At 59.5% G+C, this 23,947-nt stretch overlaps 1 protein-coding gene across 2 annotated transcripts in view; it reads left to right on the plus strand.

Moving 5' to 3' along the window:
* Nucleotides 1-16,210: 16,210 nt before the first annotated feature.
* The window catches only part of SERTAD2 (SERTA domain containing 2), a 253,911-nt gene continuing 246,174 nt past the window's right edge, over nucleotides 16,211-23,947 (plus strand). For both annotated transcript variants that reach the window (XM_069608169.1, XM_069608168.1), the window contains exon 1: nucleotides 16,211-16,551. Coding sequence is in view for 1 of the 2 variants with exons in the window: in XM_069608168.1 (XP_069464269.1) it covers nucleotides 16,547-16,551 (5 nt within the window). In the remaining variant the exon portion in view is untranslated. The remainder of the gene's footprint in view (nucleotides 16,552-23,947) is intronic.

Genomic DNA, 23,947 nt, shown 5'->3' on the forward strand with positions numbered 1-23,947 from the left:
CCGCTCATGCCCCGTGTCTCTATCCCTCCACGCTCATGCGCCATGTCTCTATCCCTCCCGCCGCCCACCCCCCGCTCATGCCCTGTGTCTCTATCCCTCCCGGCACCCACCCCCCACTCATGCCCCGTGTGTCTCTCCCCTCCCCCTCACCCCCCGACCATGCCCCGTGTGTCTATCCCTCCCGCCGCCCACCCCCCGCTCATGCCCCGTGTGTCTATCCCTCCCGCCGCCCACCCCCCGCTCATGCCCCGTGTGTCTCTCCCCCTCACCCCCGCTCATGCCCCGTGTGTCTCTCCCCTCCCCCCAACCCCGCTCATGCCCCGTGTGTCTCTCCCCTCCCCCCCACCCCCACTCATGCCCCGTGTGTCTCTCCCATCCCCCCACCCCTGACCCCCCGCTCATGCCCCGTGGTTCTATCCCTCACGCCGCCCACCCCCCGCTCATGCCCCGTGTCTCTATCTCTCCCGCCACCCACCCCCCGCTCATGCCCCGTGTCTCTATTCCTCCCGCCGCCCACCCCCCGCTCATGCCCGTGTCTCTATCCCTCCCGCCGCCCACCCCCCGCTCATGCCCCGTGTGTCTCTCCTTCCCCCCCACCTCCGCTCATGCCCCGTGTGTCTCTCCCCTCCCCCCACCCCCGACTCCCCGCCCATGCCCCGTGTGTCTATCCCTCCCACTGCCCACCCCCGTTTCTCTATCCCTCCCGCCGCCCACCCCCCCCTCAGCCCCGTGTGTCTATCCCACCCCCCGCTCATGCCCCTTGTGTCTCTCCCCTCCCCCTGCTCATGCCCCGTGTGTCTATTCCTCCCGCCGCCCACCCCCCGCTCATGCCCCGTGTGTCTCTCCCCTCCCCCTCACCCCCGACCATGCCCCGTGTGTCTATCCCTCCCGCCGCCCACCCCCCGCTCATGCCCCGTGTGTCTATCCCTCCCGCCGCCCACCCCGCGCTCATGCCCCGTGTGTCTATCCCTCCCGCCCACCGCTGCTCATCCCCCTGTGTCTATCCCTCCCGCCGCACACCCCCCGCTCATGCCCCGTGTCTCTATCCCTCCACGCTCATGCGCCATGTCTCTATCCCTCCCGCCGCCCACCCCCCGCTCATGCCCTGTGTCTCTATCCCTCCCAGCGCCCACCCCCCGCTCATGCCCCGTGTCTCTATCCCTCCCGCTGCCCACCCCCTGCTCATGTCCCGTGTCTCTATCCCTACCGCCGCCCACCCCCCCGCTCATGCCCCGTGTCTCTATCCCTCCCGCTGCCCACCCCCCACTCATGCCCCGTGTGTCTCTCCCCTCCCCCTGACCCTCTGCTCATGCCCCGTGTGTCTGTCCCTCCCACCGCCCACCCCCCGCACATGCCCCGTGTGTCTCTCCCCTCCCCCTCACCCCCCGACCATGCCCCGTGTGTCTATCCCTCCCACTGCCCACCCCCCGCTCATGCCCCGTGTGTCTATCCCTCCCGCCGCCCACCCCCCGCTCATGCCCCGTGTGTCTCTCCCCCCACCCCCGCTCATGCCCCGTGTGTCTCTCCCCTCCCCCCCAACCCTGCTCATGCCCCGTGTGTCTCTCCCCTCCCCCCACCCCCGCTCATGCCCCGTGTGTCTCTCCCATCCCTCCCACCCCTGACCCCCCGCTCATGCCCCGTGTGTCTATCCCTCACGCCGCCCACCCCCCGCTCATGCCCCGTGTCTCCATCTCTCCCGCCGCCCACCCCCCGCTCATGCCCCGTGTCTCTATCCCTCCCGCCGCCCACCCCCCGCTCATGCCCTGTGTCTCTATCCCTCCCGCCGCCCACCCCCCGCTCATGCCCCGTGTGTCTCTCCTTCCCCCCCACCTCCCCTCATGCCCCGTGTGTCTCTCCCCTCCCCCCACCCCCCGACTCCCCGCCCATGCCCCGTGTGTCTATCCCTCCCACTGCCCACCCCTCGTTTCTCTATCCCTCCCGCCGCCCACCCCCCCACTCAGCCCCATGTGTCTATCCCTCCCCCCGCTCATGCCCCGTGTCTCTATCCCTCCCGCCGCCCACCCCCCGCTCATGCCCCGTGTGTCTCTCCCCTCCCCCTGCTCATGCCCCGTGTGTCTATTCCTCCCGCCGCCCACCCCCCGCTCATGCCCCGTGTGTCTCTCCCCCCGACCATGCCCCGTGTGTCTATCCCTCCCGCCGCCCACCCCCCGCTCATGCCCCGTGTGTCTATCCCTCCCGCCCACCCCTGCTCATCCCCCTGTGTCTATCCCTCCCGCCGCCCACCCCCCGCTCATGCCCCGTGTCTCTATCCCTCCCCGCTCATGCCCCGTGTCTCTATCCCTCCTGCCGCCCACCCCCCGCTCATGCCCTGTGTCTCTATCCCTCCCGGCGCCCACCCCCCGCTCATGTCCCGTGTCTCTATCCCTCCCGCTGCCCACCCCCCGCTCATGTCCTGTGTCTCTATCCCTCCCGCCGCCCACCCCCCGTGTCTCTATCCCTCCCGCCGCCCACCCCCTGCTCATGCCCCGTGTGTCTATCCCCTCCCCCCGACCCCCCGCTCATGCCCCGTGTCTCTATCCATCCCGCCGCCCACCCCCTGCTCATGCCCCGTGTGTCTCTCCCCTCCCCCTGCTCATGCCCCGTGTGTCTATCCCTCCCGCCGCCCACCCCCCGCTCATGCCCCGTGTGTCTCTCCCCTCCCCCCCGACCATGCCCCGTGTGTCTATCCCTCCCGCCGCCCACCCCCCGCTCATGCCATGTGTTTCTATCCCTCCCGCCGCCCACCCCCTGCTCATGCCCCGTGTGTCTATCCCTCCTGCCCACCCCTGCTCATGCCCCGTGTGTCTATCCCTCCCGCCGCCCACCCCCCGCTCATGCCCCCTGTCTCTATCCCTCCCCGCTCATGTCCCGTGTCTCTATCCCTCCCGCCGCCCACCCCCCGCTCATGCCCTGTGTCTCTATCCCTCCCGCCGCCCACCCCCCGCTCATGCCCCGTGTCTCTATCCGTCCCGCCGCCCACCCCCCGCTCATGTCCCGTGTCTCTATCCCTCCCGCCGCCCACCCCCCCGTGTCTCTATCCCTCCCGCCGCCCATCCCCCGCTCACTCCCCGTGTGTCTATCCCTCCTGCCGCTCATGCCCCGTCTCTATCCCTCCCGCCGCCCACCCCCCGCTCATGCCCCGTGTGTCTCTCCCCTCCCCCCTGACCCCCCGCTCATGCCCCGTGTGTCTATCCCTCCCGCCGCCCACCCCCTGCTCATGCCCCGTGTGTCTCTCCCCTCCCCCTCACCCCCCGACCCCCCGCTCATGCCCGGTGTGTCTATCCCTCCCGCCGCCCACCCCTCGCTCATGCCCCGTGTGTCTATCCCTCCTGCCGCCCACCCCCCGCTCATGCCCCGTGTATCTATCCCTCCCGCCCACCCCTGCTCATGCCCCGTGTGTCTATCCCTCCCGCCGCCCACCCCCCGCTCATGCCCCGTGTCTCTATCCCTCCCCCCGCTCATGCCCCTTGTGTTTATCCCTCCCGCCGCCCACCCCCGCTCATGCCCCGTGTCTCTATCCCTCCTGCCGCCCACCCCCGCTCATGCCCCGTTTCTCTATCCCTCCCGCCGCCCACCCCCCGCTCATGCCCTGTGTGTCTATCCCTCCCGCCAACCACCCCCCGCTCATGCCCCGTGAGTCTATCCCTCCTGCCGCCCACCCCCCGCTCATGTCCCGTGTGTCTATCCCTCCCGCCGCCCACCCCCCCGCTCATGCCCGGTGTGTCAATCCCTCCTGACGCCCACCCCCCCGCTCATGCCGTGTGTCTATCCCTCCCGCCGCCCACCCCCCGCTCATGCCCCGTGTCTCTTTCCCTCCCCCGATCATGACCCGTGTCTCTATCCCTCCCGCTGCCCACGCCCGTGTCTCTATCCCTCCCGCTGCCCACCCCCGCTCATGCCCCATGTCTCTATCCCTCCCGCCACCCACCCCCGCTCATGCCCCATGTCTCTATCCCTCCTGCCGCCCACCCCCCGCTCATGCCTCGTGTCTATATCCCTCCCGCCGCTCACCCCCCGCTCATGCCCGTGTCTCTATCCCTCCCGCCGCCCACCCCCCGCTCATGACCCGTGTCTCTATCCCTCCCGCCGCCCACCCCCCGCTCATGCCCTCTGTGTCTATCCCTACCGCCGCCCACCCCCCGCTCATGCCCCGTGTGTCTCTCCCCTCCCCCCACCCCCCGACTCCCCGCCCATGCCCCGTGTGTCTATCCCTCCCACTGCCCACCCCCCGTGTCTCTATCCCTCCCGCCGCCCACTCCCCTGCTCAGCCCCGTGTGTCTATCCCTTCCCCCGCTCATGCCCCGTGTCTCTATCCCTCCCGCCGCCCACCCCCTGCTCATGCCCCGTGTGTCTCTCCCCTCCCCCTGCTCATGCCCCGTGTGTCTATTCCTCCCGCCGCCCACCCCCCGCTCATGCCCCGTGTGTCTCTCCCCTCCCCCTCACCCCCCGACCATGCCCCGTGTGTCTATCCCTCCCGCCGCCCACCCCTGCTCATGCCCCGTGTGTCTATCCCTCCCACCGCCCACCCCCCGCTCATGCCCCGTGTGTCTATCCCTCCCGCCCACCCCTGCTCATGCCCCGTGTGTCTATCCGTCCCCGCTAATGCCTCGTGTCTCTATCCCTCCCGCCGCCCACCCCCCGCTCATGCCCTGTGTCTCTATCCCTCCCGCCGCCCACCCCCCGCTCATGCCCCGTGTCTCTATCCCTCCCGCCGCCCACCCCCCGCTCATGTCCTGTGTCTCTATCACTCCCGCCGCCCACCCCCTGTGTCTCTATCCCTCCCGCCGCCCACCCCCTGCTCATGCCCCGTGTGTCTATCCCTCCCCCCGCTCATGCCCCGTCTCTATCCCTCCCGCCGCCCACCCCCGCTCATGCCCCGTGTGTCTCTCCCCTCCCCCCGACCCCCTGCTCATGCCCCGTGTATCTATCCCTCCCGCCGCCCAGCCCCCGCTCATGCCCCGTGTGTCTCTCCCCTCCCCCTGCTCATGCCCCGTGTGTCTATCCCTCCCGCCGCCCACCCCCCGCTCATGCCCCGTGTGTCCCTCCCCTCCTCTTCACTCCCCGACCATGCCCCGTGTGTCTATCCCTCCCACTGCCCACCCCCCGCTCATGCCCCGTGTGTCTATCCCTCCCGCGGCCCACCCTCTGCTCCTGCCCCGTGTGTCTATCCCTCCTGCCCACCCCTGCTCATGCCCCGTGTGTCTATCCCTCCCGCCGCCCACCCCCCGCTCATGCCCCGTGTCTCTATCCCTCCCCGCTCATGCCCCGTGTTTCTATCCGTCCCGCTGCCCACCCCCCGCTCATGCCCTGTGTCTCTATCCCTCCCGCCGCCCACCCCCCGCTCATGCCCCGTCTCTATCCGTCCCGCAGCCCACCCCCGCTCATGTCCCATGTCTCTATCCCTCCCGCTGCCCACCCCCCCGTGTCTCTATCCCTCCCGCCGCCCATCCCCCGCTCATTCCCCGTGTGCCTATCCCTCCCCTCGCTCATGCCCCGTCTCTATCCCTCCCGCCGCCCACCCCCCGCTCATGCCCCGTGTGTCTCTCCCAACCCCCCGCTCATGCCGTGTGTCTATCCCTCCCGCCTCCCACCCCCCGCTCATGCCCCGTGTCTCTTTCCCTCCCCCCGATCATGCCCCGTGTCTCTATCCCTCCCGCCGCCCACGCCCGTGTCTCTATCCCTCCCACCGCCCACCCACCGCTCATGCCCCGTGTCTCTATCCCTCCCGCTGCCCACCCCCCGCTCATGCCCCATGTCTCTATCCCCCCCGCCACCCACCCCCGCTCATGCCCCATGTCTCTATCCCTCCCGCCGCCCACCCCCTGCTCATGCCTTGTGTCTATATCCCTCCTGCCGCTCATCCCCCGCTCATGCCCATGTCTCTATCCCTCCCGCCGCCCACCCCCCGCTCATGCCCCGTGTCTCTATCCCTCCCGCCGCCCACCCCCTGCTCATGCCCTCTGTGTCTATCCCTCCCGCCGCCCACGCCCCGCTCATGCCCCGTGTGTCTCTCCTTCCCCCCACCTCCGCTCATGCCCCGTGTGTCTCTACAATCCCCCCACCCCCCGACTCCCCACCCATGCCCCGTGTGTCTATCCCTCCCACTGCCCACCCCCTTGTCTCTATCCCTCCCGCCGCCCACCCCCCCGCTCAGCCCCGTGTGTCTATCCCTTTCCCCGCTCATGCCCCGTGTCTCTATCCCTCCCGCCGCCCACCCCCCGCTCATGCCCCGTGTGTCTCTCCCCTCCCCCTGCTCATGCCCCGTGTGTCTATTCCTCCCGCCGCCCACCCCCCGCTCATGCCCCGTGTGTCTCTCCCCTCCCCCTCAACCCTTAACCATGCCTTGTGTGTCTATCCCTCCCGCCGCCCACCCCCGCTCATGCCCCGTGTCTATCCCTCCTGCCGCCCACCCCCCGCTCATGCCCCTTGTGTCTATCCCTCCCGCCCACCCCTGCTCATGCCCCGTGTGTCTATCCCTCCCCGCTCATGCACCGTGTCTCTATCCCTCCCGCCGCCCACCCCCCGCTCATGCCCTGTGTCTCTAACCCTCCCGCCGCCCACCCCCCGCTCATGCCCCGTGTTTCTATGTCTCTATCCCTCCCGCCGCCCACCCCCCGCTCATGCCCCGTGTCTCTATCCCTCCCGCCGCCCACCCACCGCTCATGTCCCGTGTCTCTATCCCTCCCGCCGCCCAACCCCGTGTCTCTATCCCTCCCGCCGCCCACCCCCTGCTCATGCCCCGTGTGTCTATCCCTCACCCCGCTCATGCCCCGTCTCTATCCCTCCCGCCGCCCACCCCCCGCTCATGCCCCGTGTGTCTCTCCCCTCTCCCCGACCCCCCGCTCATGCCCCGTGTCTCTATCCCTCCCGCCGCCCACTCTCCGCTCATGCCCTGTGTGTCTCTCCCCTCCCCCTGCTCATGCCCCGTGTGTCTATCCCTCCCGCCGCCCACCCCCCGCTCATGCCCGTGTGTCTCTCCCCTCCCCTTCACCCCCCGACCATGCCCTGTGTGTCTATCCCTCCCGCCGCCTACCCCCCGCTCATGCCCGTGTGTCTATCCCTCCTGCCGCCCACCCCCTGCTCATGCCCCGTGTGTCTATCCCTCCTGCCCACCCCTGCTCATGCCCCGTGTGTCTATCCCTCCCGCCGCCCACCCCCCGCACATGCCCCGTGTCTCTATCCCTCCCCGCTCATGCCCCATGTCTCTATCCCTCCCACTGCCCACCCCCCGCTCATGCCCTGTGTCTCTATCCCTCCCGCCGCCCACCCCCCACTCATGCCCCGTGTCTCTATCCGTCCCGCCGCCCACCGCCCGCTCATGTCCCGTGTCTCTATCCCTCCCGCCGCCCACCCCCTGTGTCTCTATCCCTCCCGCCGCCCATCCCCCGCTCATTCCCCGTGTGTCTATCCCTCCCCCCGCTCATGCCCCGTCTCTATCCCTCCCGCCGCCCACCCCCCGCTCATGCCCCGTGTGTCTCTCCCCTCCCCCCGACCCCCTGCTCATGCCCCGTGTGTCTATCCCTCCCGCCGCCCACCTCCCGCTCATGCCCCGTGTGTCTCTCCCCTCCCCCTCACCCCCCGACCCACAGCTCATGCCCGGTGTGTCTATCCCTCCCGCCGCCCACCCTTCGCTCATGCCCCGTGTGTCTAACCCTCCCGCCGCCCACCCCCCGCTCATGCCCTGTGTGTCTGTCCCTCCCGCCCACCCCTGCTCATGCCCCGTGTGTCTATCCCTCCCGCCGCCCACCCCCCGCTCATGCCCCGTGTCTCTATCCCTCCCCCCGCTCATGCCCCTTGTGTTTATCCCTCCCGCCGCCCACCCCCGCTCATGCCCCGTGTCTCTATCCCTCCCGCCGCCCACCCCCGCTCATGCCCCGTGTCTCTATCCCTCCCGCCGCCCACCCCCCGCTCATGCCCCGTGTGTCTATCCCTCCAGCCGCCCACCCCCGCTCATATCCCGTGAGTCTATCCCTCCCACCGCCCACCCCCCGCTCATGCCCCGTGTGTCTATCCCTCCCGCCACCCACCCCCCCGCTCATGCCCCCTGTGTCTATCCCTCCCGCTGCCCACCCCCCCGCTCATGCCCGGTGTGTCAATCCCTCCTGCCGCCCACCCCCCCGCTCATGCCGTGTGTCTATCCCTATCCCTCCCGCCGGCCCCCCCCGACCATGCCCCGTGTCTCTTTCCCTCCCCCCGATCATGCCCTGTGTCTCTATCCCTCCCGCCGTCCACGCCCGTGTCTCTATTCCTCCCACCGCCCACCCACCGCTCATGTCCCGTGTCTCTATCCCTCCCGTTGCCCACCCCCCGCTCATGCCCCATGTCTCTATCCCTCCCGCCACCCACCCCCGCTCATGCCCCATGTCTCTATCCCTCCCGCCGCCCACCCCCCGCTCATGCCTCGTGTCTCTATCCCTCCCGCCACCCACCCCCGCTCATGCCCCATGTCTCTATCCCTCCCGCCGCCCACCCCCCGCTCATGCCTCATGTCTATATCCCTCCCGCCGCTCACCCCCCGCTCTTGCCCGTGTCTCTATCCCTTCCGCCGCCCACCCCCTGCTCATGCCCCATGTCTCTACCCCTCCCACCGGCCAACCCCCGCTCATGCCCCGTGTCTCTATCCCTCCCGCCGCCCACCCCCCGCTCATGCCCCGTGTCTCTATCCCTCCCCCCGATCATGCCCCGTGTCTCTATCCCTCCCGCCGCCCACGCCCGTGTCTCTATCCCTCCCGCCGCCCACCCCCCGCTCATGCCCTATGTCTCTATCCCTCCCGCCGCCCACGCCCTATGTCTCTATCCCTCCCGCCGCCCACCCCCCGCTCATGCCCCGTGTCTCTATCCCTCCCGCCGCCCACCCCCCGCTCATGCCCCGTGTCTCTATCCCTCCCGCTGCCCACCCCCGCTCATGCCCCGTGTCTCTATCCCTCCCGCCGCCCACCCCCCGCTCATGCCCTGTGTGACTATCTCTCCCGCCGCCCACCCTCCGCTCATGCCCCGTGTCTCTATCCCTCCCCTGCTCATGCCCCGTGTCTCTATCCCTCCCGCTGCCCATGCCCGTGTCTCTATCCCTCCTGCCGCCCACTCCCTGCTCATGCCCCATTTCTCTAGCCCCCCCGCTGCCCACCCCCTGCTCATGCCCCGTGTCTCTATCCCTCCCGCCGCCCACCCCCCGCACATGCCCCGTGTCTCTATCCCCCCTGCCGCCCACCCCCCGCTCAAGCCCCGTGTCTCTATCCCTCCCGCCGCCCACCCCCCGCTCATGCCCCATGTCTCTATCCCTCCCACCGCCCTCCCCCCGCTCATGCCCCGTGTCTCTATCCCTCCCGCCGCCCGCTCATGCCCCGTGTCTCTATCCCTCCTGCCGCCCACCCCCCGCTCATGCCCCGTGTCTCTATCCCTCCCGCCGCCCACCCCCGCTCATGCCCTGTGTCTCTTTTCCTCCCGCCGCCCACCCCTCGCTCATGCCCCGTGTCTCTGTCCCTCCCGCCGCCCACCCCCGCTCATGCCCCGTGCCTCTATCCCTCCCGCCGCCCACCCCCCGCTCATGCCCCGTGTCTCTATCCCTCCCTCCCGCCCACCCCCCGCTCATGCCCCGTGTCTGTCTCCTGTTCCCCCCACCCGCTCATGACCCGTGTCTGTCTCCTGTTTCCCCCACCCGCTCATGCCCCGTGTCTGTCTCCTGTTCCCCTCACCCGCTCATTCCCCGTCAGTACACCCCACTTCGGCGTCACCGGTTCGGCGAGGGGATGTTTTGGCGCGCTGCACACCAGTGCACATCGCCTGCTGTTTAGGGAAACGTTCAGTGCCGTGCACTGAAAATGCGAGTTTCAACTTCACCCCACACTATTTTAAAATGAAACTGTTCTAGAGCGGTTTCATTTTAAAATAGTGTGGGATGAAGTTGAAACTCGCACTTTCAGTGCACTGCACTGAACGTTTCCTTAAACAGCAGGCGATGTGCACTGGGGTGCGGCGCACAGAGCAGAATTGATCTGCCGGGCTCAAGAGGGTGGGGGCTGTGCTGCTCGGAGCAGACTGCTCCGAGCAGCCCCGTCCCCACCTTTGCGGGCCCGGCTGTGTACTCTGCGTGGCTGTGGTGCCTGCATGAAGAACTCGCCGGACATTTATGTGCGGCCAGTTCGGCGCGGGCTGCCGCGCCGTGCCGCGCCGAACCGGCTCCTGTGCCGAACCGGCCGTGCCAAATCGTCCCGCGCCAAACAGGCCGCCCCGAAATGTCCTGCTCCGTGCCCCGTGTCTCTCTCCTGTTGCCCCCACCCCCCGCTCATGCCCCGTGTCTGTCTCCTGTTCCCCCCCACACCCCTGCTCATGCCCCATGTCTGTCTCCTGTACCACCCCACCCCCTGCTCATGCCCCGTGTCTGTCTCCTGTTTCCCCCCACCCGCTCATGACCCGTGTCTGTCTCCTGTTTCCCCCACCCCCTCATGCCCCGTGTCTGTCTCCTGTTCCCCTCACCCGCTCATTCCCCTTCGGTACACCCCGCTTCGGTGTCACCGGTTCGGCGAGGGGATGTTTTGGCGCGCTGCACACCAGTGCACATCGCCTGCTGTTTAGGGAAACATTCAGTGCCGTGCACTGAAAATGCGAGTTTCAACTTCACCCCACACTATTTTAAAATGAAACTGTTCTAGAGCGGTTTTATTTTAAAGTAGTGTGGGATGAAGTTGAAACTCGCACTTTCAGTGCACTGCACTGAACGTTTCCTTAAACAGCAGGCGATGTGCACTGGGGTGGGGCGCACAGAGAAGAATTGATCTGCCGGGCTCACGAGGGTGGGGGCTGTGCTGCTCGGAGCAGACTGCTCCGAGCAGCCCCGTCCCCACCTTCGCGGGCCCGGCTGTGTACTCTGCGTGGCTGTGGTGCCTGCATGAAGAACTCGCCGGACATTTATGTGCGGCCAGTTTGGCGCGGGCTGCCGCGCCGTTCCGCGCCGAACCGGCTCCTGCGCCGAACCGGCCGTGCCAAATCGTCCCGCGCCGAACATGCCGCCCTGAAATGTCCTGCTCCGTGCCCCGTGTCTCTCTCCTGTTGCCCCCACCCCCCGCTCATGCCCCGTGTCTGTCTCCTGTTCCCCCCACCCCCCTGCTCATGCCCCGTGTCTGTCTCCTGTACCACCCCACCCCCGCTCATGCCCCGTGTCTCTCTCCTGTTGCCCCCCACCCCCCTGGCTCATGCCCAGTGTCTGTCTCCTGTTCCCCCCACCCCCGCTCATGCCCCGTGTCTGTCTCCTGTTCCCCCCACCCCCCCTCATGCCCTGTGTCTGTCTCCTGTTCTCCCCTCCCCCCGCTCATGCCCCATGCCTCTCTCCTGTTGCCCCCCACCCCCTTGTCATGCCTGTGTCTGTCTCCTGTACCCCCCCACCCCCCGCTCATGCCCCGTTTCTTCCTCCTGTTCCCTCCCACCCCCTGCTCATGCCCCGTGTCTTCCTCTTGTCACCCCTCCTATGATGCCCCTTGTTGACCTCTTGTTCCCCCCACCCCCGCTCATGCCCCGTGTCTCCCTTCTTCCCTCCCACCCCCCGCTCATGACCTGTCTTCCTTTTCCCCCCCACTCTCCGCTCATGCCCCGTGACTCCCTTCTTTCCCCCCACCCCCCGCTCATGCCCCGTGTCTGCACTGTTGGAACAGGGCAGACACGGGGCATGAGCGGGGGTGGGGGCCCCACCTTGCCCTACCCCCGCTCATGCCCCGTGTCTCTCCTGTTCACCCCCGCTCATGCTCCGTGTCTGTCTCCCTCCTTTTCCCCCCGCTCATGGCCCGTGTCTCCCCTGTTCACCCCCACCCCCTGCTCATGCCCGTGTCTCCCTTCTTTCCCGCTCATGCCCCGTGTCTCCCTTCTTTCCACCCCCTGCTCATGCCCCGTGTCTCCCTCATGTTACCCCCCACTCATGCCCCGTGTCTCTCTCCTGGTCTTCCCGGCCCCCTGCCGATGCCCTGTTGTGTTCTCTTTATACACCCTGCCTTCCCTTTCCCTGGTGTCCGTCTTGGTAAAAGATTTTCCTTCCTACACCGGGACGCCTGCCTGCGGTGTCCTGGTTTGGGAAGAAAAATCTTTTTTTTACCACCCCGGGTTCCCACTTTGAGAACCTAGGATCCTAGTGGTCTTCCTCCATTGAAAAGGACGTTATGGTTACGTTGCACTAATAAAAAACTATGAAATTCAGTAAAAGAAATGTGTTAAAGTGACTTCATGGTTAAGTTGCACTAATAAAAACCTATGAAATTCAGTAAAAAAACTTTGTTAAAGGGACGTTATGGTTCAAAGTAAAACCGAAAAACCACTGAAATTCGGCAGTTATGGAAAAATAAGCAACCATAACTCACGCCACTGTGCACTGTTAACACTAACACACAGGACATCAAAGATGACATCACAAATGTCATTGATGACATCAGTGATGACATCATATGTGCATTTACTTTTCATGAAAACTCTGTACAAGGGATTGTTATAATGCTGACCAAAAACTGTCAAGGATCATTGGGGATAAATATCATGAGCTAATTAGTGCATTAAGCAATGCATTGATATAAATAGCATTCTATTATGAAGTTCTATCCAGTATACTAAGCTACTCATGCAGAAGCATAGGCAGTGTGTGCAGCATACATGATGAAGGTGCCATATTCATGATCTTGCCATGTTGAATAGTGAAATGATAACTGCTTTCTTATTAGAGTTTTACGTACTGTGAAACATGTAATAAGTAGATAATAAAACCCACTTAATACATATTTATTACAGACAAAACACAAAGAGACAACAACACATACAAATATGAGTATATACAGGGACAGTGAAGTAAACAGAAAAGCAGAAGTTGTAGCAGAAAGAGTTCATAACCTAACTGATTATCTTTATGCAGAGAAACGATTGCTCTGTTTCAAAGCTGCTACTTACCATATGTATGTGTATCACATGATGTGACTGCACCCAAAGGAAAGGAGAGTGAGTATAATGTATACAAATATGAGCATATACAGGGAAGATAGAGTAATAAAAATAAAACTATGAGAAAGTGCTGATAACCCTAATGATTATCTTCATGCACAGAAAGGATTGCTCTCTTTCAAGCCTGTGTCTTCCGCTATGTATATGTTTCATATGATGTGACTTGACCCTAAGTCTACAAATATAGTACCTTTCAATTTTTACTTCCTGACTGTTACTGAAGAAAACTATATGGCCTAGATATGTCAGTAAAAGGAAAAAAGGGAGAGCCAGCCATGTGATGTCATCAGTGATGTCATCAATGACATTTGTGATGTCATCTTTGATGTCCTGGGTGTTAGTGTTAGCAGTGCACAGTGGCGCGAGTTATGGTTGCTTATCTTACCATAACTGCAGAATTTCAGGGGTTTTTCGGTTTTACTTTGAACCATAACGTCCCTTTAACAAAGTTTTTTCACTGAATTTCATAGGTTTTTAGTAGCGCAACTTAACCATAATGTCCCTTTAACAAAGTTTTTTTTACTGAATATATATATATATATATATATATATATATATATATATATATATATATATATATATATATATACACATATATAGGACTGTGCCAACACCTGTCCGCAGAGCTGCTGCACTTCATATGTGACAGCACAGCAGTCCTCAACAGATATGATGTGCTCCAAGTGGAACAGCACCGCCACCAGCACTCCCTGGCAAAGTTGCTGTTCTGCACGTGCGACTTTAGCAGCATTCATCCGCAGAGACGCCGCACATCAGATGGGACAGCACAAGCGCTCTTAAGCAGAGTTGCTGCACTTCATATCGGATAGAGCCAACACTTGTGAGAACCTCTACGGCACTTAATATGGGACAGTACCAGCAGGGTTGGACTGGGAACTAAAAGAGGCCCTGGAAATAATTACTGGGGACCAAAGGAGGCCCTGGAAATAAAGTTCAAAGTGGCCCCAAATGACAAATTTTCAGCAAGCCCAATGCTTTTCCTATGAGAAAATTTGGAAATACCACAGAAAAGAGGCCCAGGGTGCAGAGGCCCACCGGGAAATCTCCAGAGTTCCGTATAGGCCAGTCCACCCCTGAGTACCAGCACTTCTGACCAGAGCTCTCCCGCTCCATGTGGGCAGGGGCGAACTGGCAGTCAAAAGCGGCCGTGGAATTGTTTTTCAAAGTGGCCCCATAGTACCCCAGGCGAGGGAAAGTAGTGAGCAAGCCGAAATGCCCGCACTAGGGTGTGGGGGTCTCTCTGTGCAAGACATTTGGAAAGACGGGTCCAAATAGTGTATTTCAAAGCACATGTCTCCCTATATAGAGATTACAAAGTAGTCAAATACAACAATCTGGCACAAACCTTTTGTTGAGGACTAACAACATACTAGAATTGTCAAAGCAAATGCATTGCTCCAAAGGGATGTGATGACGAGGAGCGAGGATACGAGAGGCATAACACCTTGATCCCCACACTAACGACTCCCACAGTGGAGGGGAGCGCTGGGAAATCCCAAATGTCCCCCGACATACTAGCACTCGTCGGCAAAGCCGGCGATGTCCAAACAGGACCGCAGCGGCACAGTGCCAGCCAGCAGTAGATGGCACACCTCCCAGCACCCCTGGCCAGAGATGCTGCACTTCGTATGGCCAAGTAGCAGCGGCAGTGCTGAGCTGCTGCACGTCATGTTAGATAGCAGCAACACGGGTCTGCAACGCTGCTGCCGTCCTTATGCCAAAGGACAGCACGGGCGTTCCCGAACCACGCTCCTACCGCAGCAGCACCGGTCAGCAGTGCCGCTGCACTTCACGTGAGGCGGGACCCGCAGCCCCCCGAGCAGGGACGCCACACCACCTATCAGACAGTCGCAGCACCCTAGAGCGGATCTGCCGTGCTTCACGCGGGGCAGTGGCGGCACCTGTCAGCAGCGCTGCTGTGCATTTCACGTGAGACCGCACCGGCGCTCCTCAGCAGAGATGCTCCCGTTCACATGGGACCCCGCTACCAGGACTGCTGCTGCACTTCACATCGGACAGTGCAGGCACTTCTGGGCAGAGCTGATGAACAGCGTGTGGGGCAGACAGTAATGCCACCCCTAGCATAACTTCTGAGCTTTAAATGGCACCGTACCGACAGGCGAAGTGTCCTTCGGATAATAAAACAGTACTGATGCTCAGAGGGACTATTGCACGTCGTATTGGACAGTACCAGCACTCCCGAAAAGGGGGCTGCTTTCCCTCTGACGGGAGAGTAGCAGCACTTCCGAACAAAGCAGCAGTTAAGCTGGTGTCCGTCTCGTGGGACAGTAGCTGCGCGTCTGGCGCCTTCCAGTCGTGCTGATGTAGATCGGGCGGGAGTGTGCGGGCACTTCGCAGTGTAGCACTTCGTTAAACCACACTGTCAATGGGCAGCACATCTGCACTGTTTCTAATGTGACCGTCGAGGGGCAGCACCGACAGCACATTCCAAGAGTGTAAGGCAGCACTGCCATTTCCAGCAGACCTGTGCATTCAGTGATAAGCGCAACTTTTCGGACAAGCACCCCTCTTTTTTTATGGCAGGACACCTGAACTTTTAAATGCACGACATAAGTGGAAAGAGGGTTGCGATCAGTGGAGTAACTTTTCAGAAAATGTTGGGAGGACATGACATCTGAAGAAAAAGTGTCCCAGCCAAAATTGATGGGGGACAAAATGGTGTGCCATGAAAGTTGGAGGGACAAACATCCCAGCCCCCCTAAAATGATTGTGATATCCACACAAACCCTGCCCGCACCTCCTTTGCCGAAAGGGGGGATCTCCGACGCGTTCCGAACAGCAAGCAGCACTTTTGACCGAGCGCGCAGTGACGTCGGCCCCAAAGGGTTAAACTAACAACTTGGAGGGCGTGAAAGATGTTGCTGCGGCCGCCGCCGCCGCCTGTACTGCCACCCTCTGCAGTAGCCCCGAATTAGCATATCCGACTGATCTCCGGGGAGCGGAGTGAAGTGATACGCGAGAGCGGCGGCGGCGGCAGCGGCAGGGCCGCACGCCGGCGAGGGGGAGGCCCCTGCGGCTGCCATTGGTCAGCAGAGGCGGCTCCTTGGCGGAGGGGCAGAGCTGCTCCCGTGTGCCAGCCTTCTGCCGGAGCTGCGGCTTGCAGAGCGCGGTGGGGCGGGGGCGAGGGGGGACAGGCCGGCAGCGGGGGGAGGACGAGGAGGAGGAGGAGGCGAGGAGGAGAGGAGAGGAGGAGGGGGGAGGGAAAACAGACACTGGGAAAAAGAAACAGGGAGGGCCTTTGACGCGGCTGGGGAGCCCGGGGGCAGAGCGGAGCGGCTGCCTGGGCGTCATTCTGTCGATGGCAAGTGCGGGGCGCGCTGCTCGCCGCGCCTCCGCTCGCCGCCCCCCGCCCCGCCGCCGCAGGCAGGCAGCTCGCCCTCCTCCTCCATTGTACGATGCTGCGCGCCGCCCTGCCGAGGGGCGCCGGGGAGGTTTGAGGGGCAGCGGCCCCGCGAGTCCCATGGAGCTGCCGCCCGAGGTCTGAGGGGCCGCCCGCCCGCCCGCGCCCATGCTGTAGCGCTCAGGTGCAGGCTACATGCGGTAAGTTCTCGCCCCTGCTGGCCGTGGATGCAGGAAGGGGAGGGCAGGGGAGGGCAGGGGAGAGCTCGCCACCTTCTTTTTTTTTAAATGTCATTTATATGGTATTCTGTGCTGTCTTCTGAGGGACCCTGTGTACGGCACAGGGACCGAGAGAGGGGTCTATTTGGGAATAACCGATTTAAAAGGGAGGGGGTCAAAATGATCTAGTAGGACATGGATCAATTGCCCATATCGACGTGGTGTGGGGGTACTCCGATCTAGGGCAACAGCGCGATATTTTTGATTGAACCCATAGGCACAGACCGATCCATAACGATAACCGTTTTATGAAGCTGGAGCGATTTTTGTGGGCCACGGAAGAGGGCAGAGGAGTTTAGCAGAAGCGTGCAAACTTGCTCTCCTCTCGCCCACTGCCGTAGGACGAGGTTGCCCCGAAAGGGGCCGAGTTTGGCTGCTTCTGAGAAACTTCGGTTTAAAGGGACATCTGCAGGCGCCAGCGGCCGTGCTTCGTTCGATCGCGATGACTGGTTTATTTGTTGTATTCTTGCCGAATAACGCGGTACGAGAGGTGCTGCGCTCTGACTGCACGGCCCAATAAACCGGAGGAATACAGAAGCTGTCAGGATGGTCCGAGGAGGGGCGAAGACATGCGTTTTCTAGCTGTTGTGTTCAGCAGCCATGACTTAGAACAGGTGTGCGTTGCCACTCATTCCCGTGTGGTAACGGCCCGTGACCCGCCGGACAAGCAGTGTTGAAGCTTTAGTGCAACATACAACGCCCCTCACCGTCCACACAATCGCTCCCAATGTCTGCCCACAGTGGCCCCCAGCATTGCGCGAGGGCATTCGGCGCAGTAGCATCCTGCATGTGTGCACCCCCACACAGCCCCCCCTTCGCAACTGGTCTGGAACATGGCACCCAACACAGGGACTTGTTCCCCTCTCTGCCCCATTGTCTATCCCGCTCCTCCTCCAGCTGCTTGGGGACGCCGTCGTGCATGTGAGTGGTAGTTGTATGGGCAGTGGGCACGGAGCAGCCAGTCGCCCCTCCGTTGGGTGGCCGGCTGTTGTTTTTCTTTGATCTCGTGTCGGTGGTCCCGGCGACGCGCACGGCCATTCGTCAAGTTGTCAGTAGCCATTGCCGCCGGGCTGCCAAGAGAAGACAGCCCCCCTCAACCCAAAGAGCTTCACGTGGTGTCGCTGAGTGTTTGCTGTCCCTTTTCCCCCCTTTTGTAGCAGACTGCTTCAGGTCAATTACCTCTCGGGCCTGTCAATTCAGTTGTCATTGCACAGACTACCCGACACTTGCCTTGGCATGTACACCTACTGTAGATAAGATGCCATTCGAGGGGGCGTGGTTTTACCTCTGTCACCTATCCCAGGAGTGGTCGGGGTGCTGCCTAGCTATTCCGATAAGCCTTCACAAGTGCTTATAGCAGTAACCGCGTGCTTCTTTCTCAAGCTATGTTACTGGGCACTCTGCCGCGCTCTTCCGTGCTCTTCTGCCACTTGCATGCTCTCTGCAGGATCTGAAGATGAAAGGCATGGTTTGGTTAGTGGGGGAAGAGGAAACACGCAGGATTGCTTTGCTGTTGTGCTGATGACGATGCAGTTTGGAAGGACCTGGGTGTTGCACGTGGTTCTGGTTCTGCACTGTTTGTCTCATGGTATCTGCGTGGAGAGGAGAGACGGGTGTGCTCTTAGTGCATCCAGAGTTCTGATGTTTGATGTCTTTTGGGCGGTGTGTTCATTTGCCGTGTGTGGATGGCTTTGTTGGTATGCATACTGTGTTTTGGAACATAGAATTTGAGCATGTTGTTTTGGGGAGCAGTCAATGGGTATTTCAATGGGCATTTATGCATCCATGCTGTGTGAGCTTGCCAGTGTCACAGTGTACCTCTGGTAGGGTCATTGTGAGGTCTTCAGGGAGCCTAGACCGCTCTGGTATCGTGGACAGTGTGCACAACTGGCTTCTAAACCATCCTGGGGTGAACATGAGCGTAATTTTAGGGGGAGGAGGACGAGGGTGTTTGTCCCCCCAACTTTTGTGGCACACCATTTTGTCCCACTCATTTGGCAGGGGCCCTTTTCATTTAGATGTCATGTCCCTCTTCTCCCCCCAATATTTTCAGCAAAGTTACTCCACTGGGGGTGAAGGCATACGGGAGCAGACAGCACTGTGTTTCAAGTGAACAGTGGAGTGAAATTACTCCAGGGGGAATCCTCCCACAGGGGCACCTGGGTGCAGAATTGCAGTGGGGCAGCTGGTGGCAAAATTGCAGTGGGACGCGGTGGAGAAATGTCAAGAGTGGGGAAAATCACAGTTGGACACCTAGGAGCAGAATTGCAGTGGGACACATTGATGCAAATCCCAGTGGGTATAGCCAGTTGGACTCCTGAGGATGAGGATGATATAAGGGAGAATGGTGAGCAGGTTAGTTAGTGTAGGATGCAAGCAATCAAGCTGCACATAGCAAGGCATAAAGGAGCGCTATGAGTAATACCAAAGCATGACTCAGCAAAACACTGCTGGCTCTGCCCACACTCGTCATTTCACTTTGATATGGTCAGCCCACACCCTCTTTCTGTCTATTTCTCTTCTCTCTCTGGCTCACCTTAGATAGCTGTACACCAATGACACAAGGATTAGGGAATCTGTAGGCGACGGGAGGTGGCAGACTGGGGCAGTGTTAAGGGCGGTGTGATCTTTTTGGTTGAAGTGGCTCTGCTAGTCCATTGTCTTTGGTCCCAGGTGTTCCCTCTTTTTACAGAAACATCCAGGCTGACTCCAAATTATAATTGAGATCGTCTGAGGGTCAGCCAAAATTCAGAGGTCTGGCAGAATACAATTAGGATTTCCTCGTTGTGGGAAGTAGTCTTTGCCAAATAGTTGAGTGTGGGCAGATCCCAGTGTAGTGGTTCTGTAGACATTGGGTCCTTACCGAAATGCATGCTATATTCAGGTGGGAGATTCAGAAAGAGTTTGTGGAAAATGTGATGTTAATTTCTTTTTTTTTTTCTTGTACAAATTGAACTGAAACTTATTTACACAACAATTTTTTTAAAACGCCATTTAAAGGGGAGCTAGAGTTATTCATACTCATCACATTGACCACGAGGAAGGACATATGCCCAGAGGAGAGGAATATAAGATGGGGGGCAGGGGCATAAATACTTAGGGCAGGGATTAGCCAGTGCTGCGCAGGGGAACCCTGCAGCTTCAAGGCGGGGGACAATAACCTGTGCCCCATGGCAGACAGAATAGGGAGAGTGGGCAAGACACCTTTGCGGTGCGCAACCCCCTCTCCCGCTCCTATCACACTTTTGTTATAGCAAAGATTCCTGGAGCCAGGCAGGAGTAAGGACAAGGGGGAGGCAGCACCTTGGCCTCTACACCAAGGAGGTGCTAAGCACCTATGGCAGGGCAGGCAGGAAACAGGTACACTCACCCAATGTTTCGTGTGGTACATGGGGGTGGAATTCTGGGTTTCAGCTGTGTACCTCTGGGTCAACCGGTTAATACGTTAAGCAATGACGAGGGGTGAACATGTCAAAGTTACGAGCCAGCCATAAAGCCGCGTCCCACGTTAATACCACACGCGAACGCAGCACTCCAAGAGTCAACTGAGTACTCTGAGGATGGCGGCATACACGGATGAGGGGCTGTATACCATGAGTAGGGCAATACACGGAGGAACATATGCAGCGAGCAGGGTCCCATAAACACACTAAGTTGGGCTATGTACACAGAGTACAGTCCAATTCACGAGGGGTGGCGATGCAGCCCGTGTACATTTTCACAATCTGTGCTGTGAGACCCCACCAACAGTGGTGCAAAACTATGCAACCCACACACAGAAGGTTATGCCGCACCTTTCCTCCTACCACTCCAGCGCACCCCTTACTTTATAGGCACCTCTTCTTTTCATACTTTGAGGCCCACTGCAGACAGGGACACGAATCGCTCTTCGAACAATCAACATCACAACATTGTGCCACCTCTCCCTTATACAACATAACATAACCACACCTGCTACAAACTGGTTTTTATGTATCGATGCTGCAGGGTTCAGCTGTTGTTTTTTTGTGTATGCAGACCCGAGTGCGCCCTTTTGGGTGCTTACCCCGATCTGCAGTTTGCATACAGATCTCGGCAAGAAGCACTCTGCTTACTATACTACCCTACAAGCCATGTCTTGTCGGTGGTGCTTACTGTGCTACCCTACTAGCCATGTCTTGTCAGTTGTGCTCACTGTGCTACCCTACAGCCATGTCTTGCCGGTGGTACCTACTGTGCTACACTACTAGCCATGTCTTGTCAGTGGTACTTACTGTGCTTACTGTTCTACCCTACTAGCCATGTCTTGTCAGTGGTGCTTACTGTGCTACCCTACTAGCCATGTCTTGTCGGTGGTGCTTACTGTGCTACCCTACTAGCTATGTCTTGTCAGTGGTGCTTACTGTGCTACCCTACTAGCCATGTCTTGTCGGTGGTGCTTACTGTGCTACCCTACAGCAATGTCTTGTTGTTGGTGCTTACTGTGCTACCCTACTAGCCATGTCTTGTCGGTGGTACGTACTGTGCCACCCTACTAGCCATGTCTTGTCGGTGGTACTTACTGTGCTACCCTACTAGCCATGTCTTGTCAGTGGTGCTTACTGTGCTACCCTACGGCCATGTCTTGCCGGTGGTACTTACTATGCTTACTGTGCTACACTACTAACCATGTCTTGTCAGTGGTACTTACTGTGCTTATTGTTCTACCCTACTAGCCATGTCTTGTCAGTGGTGCTTACTGTGCTACCCTACAGCCATGTCTTGTCGGTGGTACTTACTGTGCTTACTGTGCTACCCTACTAGCCATGTCTTGTCGGTGGTGCTTACTGTGCTACCCTACTAGCCATGTCTTGTCAGTGGTGCTTACTGTGCTACCCTACATCCATGTCTTGTCGGTGTTGCTTACTGTGCTACCCTACTAGCCATGTCTTGTCTGTGGTGCTTACTGTGCTACCCTACTAGCCATGTCTTGTCAGTGGTGCTTACTATGCTACCCTACTAGCAATGTCTTGTCGGTGGTGCTTACTGTGCTACTCTACGGCCATGTCTTGTCGGTGGTGCTTACTGTGCTTACTGTTCTACCCTACTAGCCATGTCTTGTCAGTGGTGCTTACTGTGCTACCCTACATCCATGTCTTGTCGGTGGTACTTACTGTGCTTACTGTGCTACCCTACTAGCCATGTCTTGTCGGTGGTGCTTACTGTGCTACCCTACTAGCAATGTCTTGTCGGTGGTGCTTACTGTGCTTACTGTGCTACCCTACTAGCCATGTCTTGTCGGTGGTACTTACTGTGCTTACTGTGCTACCCTACTAGCCATGTCTTGTCGGTGGTGCTTACTGTGCTACCCTACTAGCCATGTCTTGTCGGTGGTGCTTACTGTGCTACCCTACTAACCATGTCTTGTCGGTGGTACTTACTGTGCTACCCCACTAGCCATGTCTTGTCAGTGGTTCTAGCGCACTGAATCACTGAATTGCCTTCTGAAAGATGCATGTTTTTTAAGTCTTCTGAAAGCATGTCCAGTTGGGATGTCACCCTAGGGTCAGTGGAATGCCTTTGGCTGAGAACCCCCCACGAACAGACCCTTCCCACACAAGGCACGGTCAAGACGATTTCTAGCAGCGAGGCCAGGTAAAAAGTCTGTAACGGTGCAACACGCCACCTGCTTCTGAGGCTGAAAACTTACATCGTGTAGCTGCAAAAGGGGCTTACGACACAGAGTACTTCCAAAGGTTTGCCCACTGGACATCGCTGATGGTAGTTATGTAATTTTGTGGTGCGGAGCATAGGTGTGTGGAGCCGAATTATAATGCTTTTGAAAGTTGAGCCATTCATTCAAATGGTAATTTTTCAAGGTTCGAGGATCTTTTTTTCTTGTGAAAGATTTGAAATGCTCCCACGTGTTCTCAGTGCAGCCATTGCTATGTTTGGACGCCATGGCAGGGTACACAGTCTGTCGCATGTATCGACGCTTGGCACAAAGCGTGCGTATTTCTGATACAGAACCCCATGAGGGGAGCAGGCCAATGGCATCGCCGTTCACCATCGCCTTCGAACATTTGACTTGCGCGGTTAGAACACTTTCTTTTAACACCAACCTTTTCGGCATACATATGCATAACTACATGTGCGACGCAAACATTAAGGTAGCTCTGATGTGGCCGAACAGCTAGGACCCCCAAAAACCTTGCTTAAACTTTTAGCAACTAACAACGCCCTCGCACCGCTGACTCCCACTGATGGAACTTCCACTCTGACCTCTCGGTGGGACACACGCCCAAGTGTCCCCCCACTTCCCACCTGGAATCATGCCGACGCTTGCAACCCTTCTTAACACCTCAGGATTTTCAAGTGCCCCTCCGTCGTCTCACTAACACCCCTAGCCCCCAGGCACAGCAAGGCTTCCAAAATGACAGTTATACTATGTACGACTCTGCCTCAGAGGCGTAGCCATGACTGTCTAACAAGTGGGGCTTGAAGCTAATGTAGTTGGGCCCGCCGCAGTGACATTAGCATCTGTACATGCCCACACTGCGCTACTGAGTGGGCATTTACAGATTTGGGGTGGGCTGTGCCTGCTCAGGCCCTACCCTGTCTACGCCTCTACTCTGCCTTATGCATTCCCTGCTTGGGAGAGCTATTCCAGCGGAGATGGCAGTAGCTGGGAGCCTTCGCCTCCTGCCTGCATCTTGGCTCCTTAATACAGATTGCTACTCGGCCCTGCTCTTCGCTCTAGAACAGATGGGGGCCACACAGATATTCGCATGTGGCATTATACCTGTGTTGGCCGGCTGCAATTCCTGAATCATGCCATATGGACAACAAGTCCTTTTTGTTGGGATTTTTGGAATATACAAGTGCAACCCGTTGATAATCCCAGGCCCAGGACTAAGACGATACCTACTTTCTTTTTACTGTGCATAATTCTAAGAACTGGTTTTTAAAAAGCTTTCTTTTCTCATGAAAGAGTCTTTTAGAACGTACCTAAAACATAATGTATTCATTCATTTTGTTGTAGTGCCTTTCACCATAATTATGGTCCCAGCACGCTTTTGGTTGATTGCCCTCAGCGGTACCATCATTTGGGAGAGTTTGTGAGGTGCAATTCTGCGTGTATGCATTTCACCCATTAAACATGCAAGGGTGGCCAAGATCCTGATAGTCACTCAAATGGAGTGTGTATGGGCGTAGCAGGGGAATTCTATGGCCTAAAAGGAGGGTGATGGGGGGGATTGTGTTTACAGCGACTGAGTAGTTATGTGGTAAGCTACAGTTCACATTTTTGTCATTAAGTTGCTTTTTTCTTATGGCAGAGGTGATGTGCAATAGTTTTAGT

Source organism: Ambystoma mexicanum, chromosome 4q (genome assembly GCF_040938575.1).
Source record: "Ambystoma mexicanum isolate Mex_15411 chromosome 4q, UKY_AmexF1_1, whole genome shotgun sequence".
NCBI classification, from domain to species: Eukaryota; Metazoa; Chordata; class Amphibia; order Caudata; family Ambystomatidae; genus Ambystoma; species Ambystoma mexicanum.